This window comes from Uloborus diversus, chromosome 4 (genome assembly GCF_026930045.1).
Source record: "Uloborus diversus isolate 005 chromosome 4, Udiv.v.3.1, whole genome shotgun sequence".
Lineage (NCBI taxonomy): Eukaryota > Metazoa > Arthropoda > Arachnida > Araneae > Uloboridae > Uloborus > Uloborus diversus.
This window is the reverse complement of record NC_072734.1, coordinates 185,366,209-185,372,208: the sequence shown is the minus strand read 5'-3', so window position 1 is coordinate 185,372,208 and position 6,000 is coordinate 185,366,209. Positions and strand designations below refer to the sequence as shown.

General features: G+C 32.6%; 1 protein-coding gene across 1 annotated transcript in view; it reads right to left on the bottom strand.

Moving 5' to 3' along the window:
- Positions 1–3,136: 3,136 nt before the first annotated feature.
- The window catches only part of LOC129221043 (nucleolar pre-ribosomal-associated protein 1-like), a 70,687-nt gene continuing 67,823 nt past the window's right edge, over positions 3,137–6,000 (bottom strand). Inside the window, exons 34-35 of the mRNA XM_054855479.1 lie at positions 5,374–5,583; positions 3,137–3,808 (exon numbers count right to left, since the gene is read on the bottom strand). Coding sequence (XP_054711454.1) covers positions 3,157–3,808; positions 5,374–5,583 — 862 coding nt within the window. The 3' untranslated portion in view covers positions 3,137–3,156. The remainder of the gene's footprint in view (positions 3,809–5,373; positions 5,584–6,000) is intronic.

Sequence of the window (6,000 nt, the reverse complement as noted above, 5' to 3'; positions counted from 1 at the left end):
AATTTTTCTTGCAGGTACAAGGCACAATCTTCAAAAGATTCTGAGTAACTGAATCTCTTTTCGTGTCAACATGCATTAGACCTTGCTTTCTGCGTTGCCAACCCCATTTCTCTGGTTCAATTATGTTGCCCAACCAACTTTGAATTTGGTGGTAGAACCGATATGAGTGATAACGTCCAGCATCCTCCCCCCCCCTCCCTGCACGTTGGAGGTAGCCCTGCAAGATTTATCTTAGCCCTGTATACTAGTTTCATAAAAAGATTAAATTGCAAAGTGGCCAAAGATAGGTTCAAATACTTTACGTCACCTGTGCATAATATTTGAAAAATGTTTTCTAAAGCTGCAGCTAAGGCATCATGATGACAGATTGGGTCCATAAATACTTCAATAGCTTCCTTAATTTCAGGAGGTTTTTTTGACTATTTTGTACAACTTAATTTTGCCTTGGCCAAAGATTGCCGAATTCGTATCACACCCACTAAAGCATGGATGAAAAGAATATTGCTGGGGTCAAACTTAAAAGATATAGTGGGGAAAAAAACAAATCACAAGCATTCCCTCTTCCAGGTTTTAAAAAGAACAAGTTGCTGAAAGGCTGTCCTAAATCTGTCATCAGCACCAACAGATCTATATCCTCTCGCCCACTATTACAACCTTTTCAATTTCTTTTGCCTTTGAAAGAGCAGTAAGTAAGTCGGCATCATCTTGAGTCTGCCTGACTTCAATGCCACTCTTCGAAATATGTCTCAAGAAGTTGAATAAGACAATTCCTGTTGTTATAATTTGCCAGTAATCTTTCTTGAGGAATTTAGTTAACATGTTAGGTTCAACCATTACTTCAAGGGAAGATATTGATTGCTCATTGATATAGCATTTGTGATAGGCAGTGTGAATTGTCACTTCTTTTAAGAACTTCAAAAAACGCTGATGTTCTTCATTTTGGCGTTTTGCGCTGCATCTTTGCAGATTTTCAATCCCCTTCTCCTTCATAATCTTTATTTCGCATTCATGCCAACTGATTTCGCAAATAATAATAATAATAATTTAAAAAAAACACCTTGGTCAGGCGTAATCATTTCTAGGGAAAAAAATTATAATACAGAACACACAAATTGATAAAACATTCTCTCCCTCAAACCCTGAAGTGACCAACATGAGTAGCTATTGAGTCGATTCATCTCATTTGGAGGGAAAAAAAGGGGGGGGGGTTGAATGGGGGTGTTTTGTTTAAGTTAAAAAGAACGGAGGCATTTACCCTCAACTGTGAAAGACAAATGATTTCCAAGGTCAGACTGCCGGCGTTTCTCCTTTTTTCCTCCGTTATCCGATGCGTTTTCACGCACTTCGCTGGGGGCTCAGAAAAAGTGTGACTTTCAAGAAGTTGTAACTCGCTTGCTTTTCATGCTACAAAAATGTTGTAATGACAAAAGTTGAAGGAAATTTAATCCCCTGTAACATTTGCACTTTAAGTTTTTTTGTAATTTTAACCATTTTTGAGATATTTTGAAAATACCACAAAAAGTCACAAACTTTTGGGGGTTTTCGGCCCCCAAAACTTCTCCCGAGGTCTTTCATGTTGGATAACTTGGTTTTTTCATATTGGCACTAGTATACACAAATTTAAAAAATAAAATCTTTGACCCCATTTTTTGTAAGGCAAGCCCGTTTTTTTCTACCTATTGACTGGACTATTACTTGGACCAAAAAAGATAAAACAAGCAGAAGGTAAGCAGAACAATGAATATTAATAACTAATTTTAGGCTCTCTAAATGAAATTAGCATAAAATTCATGCTACATCTTTATTAATAATAAAGCTGAAAGTCTATGTATGGATATCTGGATCTCTGTGACGCACATAGCACCTAGACCGTTCGGCCGATTTCCATGAAATTTGGCACAAAATTAGTTTGCAGCATGAAGGTGTGCACCTCAAAGCGATTTTTCCAAAATTCGATTTTGTTCTTTATCAATTCAATTTTAAGAACATTTTACCAAGCAAATTATCATAACATGGACGAGTAAATTACCAAATTATCATAACGTGGAATCGTAACATGGGCGAGCAAATTCACCATCCATCATTTGTAAATATACAGGCGAACCAAATGACCTTTATGTTCTCTACTATGGGCAAAGCCGTGCGGGTACCACTAGTGTCAAATAAAACGATAAGTAATTTTTGCTTTTATGATAAACATTTTAATAGTAACTTAACCAGAAACAAAGAAATTACCTTTTTTATTTTATTTATGATTTTTATTAGTTTCTTTTTGTTATTTTTGCATTCCGTTTCTTCAGGTTCCCCTGTGGTACGTCAACCCCGTTTAAGTTAAACTGTATGCAGCCTTGAATTTTTGCAAATAATTTTATAAAACCTTCAATTACTTAGAATTTAATATGGTTCCTTTCAGACCGGTGGGAGCTAGTCAGGCTGTTATTATAGCCTTTATTCCCATCTTCTCAATCAGCCAGTTTTGAATAGACAGGGCAAAATATATTGATGCGCCTGTAATTTTATTTTATTTTTTTATTTTATACTAGTGGCACCCGCTCAGCTTTGCCCATAGTAGAAAATTAAAAGGTCTTTTGGTTCACTTGTATATTTACAAATAATGTATGATGAATTTCTCGGCAATTGGCTTGCTCATGTTACGGTTCCACGTTATGATAGCTTGGTAATTTACTCGTCCATCTTATGATAATTTTGCTCGGGAAAATGTTCTTAAAATTGGAATAGAAAAAGAACAAAATCAAATTTTTTGAAAAATCGCTTCAAGGTGCACACTCCCATGCTACAAACTAATTCTGTGCCAAATTTCATGAAAATCAGCCGAAGGGTCTAGGCGCTATGCGCATCACAGAGATACAGACAGACAGAGAGATATCCAGACAGAAAGACTTTCAGCTTTATTATTAGTAAACATGTGAATAGAATTTTTGTAAAAATATCCCTTGATTGAAATAAAATTGCAATTGAAGCCAGGATAACTTAAGCCATTCCCATTCTAATCATGCCATGTGTAAATAATTCGAGGAAGTAAAGCAATAAAAATATTGTTTATTCAAATATATTTACAAATATATTTAACAAATTTAAAAATAAATAAAATACATTCAATTGAAAATGCCCTTAAAGTACTATAGTACATAACAGTTATAACACAGAACATATTTCATTGAAAAAGCTGCAGGTAGTTTTTAAATTAGAACACAAAGAGACTTTCTGGAAATGGAGAAGAACATTCTTCCAGCCATTATATCCTTTTTCTGTTTCATTCAAATGCAACTGTTCTTGCTTCTGGAAATAATCAGCTTCGCATAACATTGACATCTCAAACTGTCTCAAAATAAGATTGAGACATATCTCACCTTCAGACGAAAATATGAGTTTTGGTACGACGCACTTTTTGTCTTCTTGTAAGCAATTATACAACCACTCAGCCACTTCAGGAGAGTGAGATCCTTCATTGAAATGCAATATTAATGTTAACACCTTGAGCACAAAAGAAGCGGTTAGATGGTAGTGTTCCTCGGCGACATTTTCATTTAATAATGGAACCCAGTGTAAGGTAATTTTCTGAAGAAGCAACAGACACTTTTTAGTGTTTAACATTTCTTCAGAAATGTCCAAATTTGAGCATTTTGATTTTTCTAATAACTTGGTGCCCAAGTCATAAATTTGTATCATGTGATCGAAAGATAAACTAGATGTGTAAACTGTGACATGCACTTTGAAGTTTTTCACGAAGTCCAGGACAGATTTCAGTGTAGTAAGATAAATTGTTAAATATTCAGCATCTAAGAGCCTGAAACAGAATTAAAAAATAAAAGACAGTGTTACACAATTACAGACAGGGACGTTGACTCTGGGGGGTGCTCGAGCACCCCCTAAAATATTTGCGGCAGTGCTGGGCACAGTCAGGAAGCAGAAAATATAGGCCAAACGAAAAGGGATAACGTTTTAAATATTTAGTTAAGCTTAACAAAAAGAACAAATTACTGTTGTATTTGGGTCATTCCGGTGAACATGGTACATTTCAGTTTTCAAAACTGTTTTTTTCAAAGTCATCTAATCCAACAAAAATTGATGTCAAATAATAGCAAAAGGGTTTAATTTATCTGAACTATGAAAATTAATTAGCTCAACTTGGTATTAATATCCAATTTTCTCAGTTCTTTTATCAGAAATGAAGGATTTTTTCCACTCTGTTACACATTTAAAAACAACAACAAATTCAAAAATTTTCAATTATTTTTTGAATATTTTTGTTTAATATAAACAAATGGAACATACAAATGCTTAAAATGTTATTGTAAAAGGCACATTTAAGTTTTATTGCTAATTATCTTACTCAAAAATACAAAATTAAAAAAAATCATTTTCAAAAGTTAGATTATTATATGAAACAAACTTGAAAAAAGATTGAAGTTGGATTATTCTAGTTAGTAATTGTGTAGTTCTATGCAAATTAACCTTTAAATTAAATATTTAAAAAAAAATTACAATCAAATCAGTTAAAATATTCCTGCAACAGAGAGGACACTATTATTGAAGATAGAAGTAATCTCTATGTTTAAGCATAGAAAATAGATAAACAATGTTTCATTTTTTAAAATTTTGTATTTAATTCAATTTTTCTATAAATTTGTTAAGCTAAGCTTTTTGAAAAACATCAATAGCATATGCGACTTGTTTACTATTTCCATAAATATTGTCCACCAACAGAGTGAACAAATAAGTAGTTAATTTTTTTTTCTAAACCTAAACATAAAGTAGCAGATAAAATAGTAATACAAAAGCAAAGAGTAACTCTAAAATTACTGCTTTATACATAATTTAGATTTTTTTTTAAAATTTTAATTAGTAAAATTAATGTAACATAGTGTACATTTTGTTACTCAAATTTACTATCAGAGACAAAGAATGAATCTTACCTTGCTTATAGACTGTTGAATCCACTAGGGTTAGCTAAACATGGAGTTTTTACCATGTGGTCATCTCAAAAGTATTGCTAGTTTTTTTGTAAAAATATTTTTTTATTCTTTAATAACCGTAACAGAGTGGAGATTTCAGAATTTGTAAACTGTAAGGTGTTATGTGAGATACATATGGACGTACATATATACATACACACAGATGTCACGAGAAAATTCGTTGCAATTAACTCGGGGATCGTCAAAATGGATATTTCGGGTGTCTACATGTTCTTAGGCATATATCCACGTGTGGTCGGGTTGGGGGAAAAAAACAAACAATATTCATTCGGGGGCGAGCAAAATGGAAATAAAGGCGGATTTTTGAGTGAATTTTTTTTTTTGCGAAAACAATACTTCCTTTACTATGTAAAAGAAGGTAAAAAGAGGCACTCACCTTGCTTTTTTAAGAATACTGAGAAGCATCAACAAAAATTCATGAGGGAATGATATGTACATTGAAATTTTATCACTTGAAGATGAACTCTGATCTGCTGTGGGATCAGAATTTGTCTTCTTTTGGAAAGTGCACTTGTTGTGAACAGTAATCCACAGCTTTTTCACCAGCAAACATATATTCTTTAAAATGTCTACATCTGATAAATTTCTGCAGAAAAATAAAACAGAAAGTTAAGGTTTAAGAAAGAGTACAATGTATAAACACTACAATTATTAATCTTTAAAATATAATTCCGTTCATGAAAAAAAAAAATAAATGCAATTGTATGTTTTATACTTAGGGTTGCCAACACATTTCAGCTAAAGAAATGAACAATAGAGGACGTAGGAGGATCATTTATGCTGCAAAATAAAAATGTGGTGTAAACTACACTACTTCCTTTTAAGTAAAAAAAAAAAATCAGTTTTTTAAAAAATTTTTAAGAATGAGTGTGTGTACTCATGTAGAAGCGTTTTTACACACATGAAAGTAAATATAGAAAATTTTACTTTCAAATGGTGATGCTTTTATTAGCATCTGTGATCTAAAATTTGCATAAAACTGTTTGAAACGTGTATATGGAAC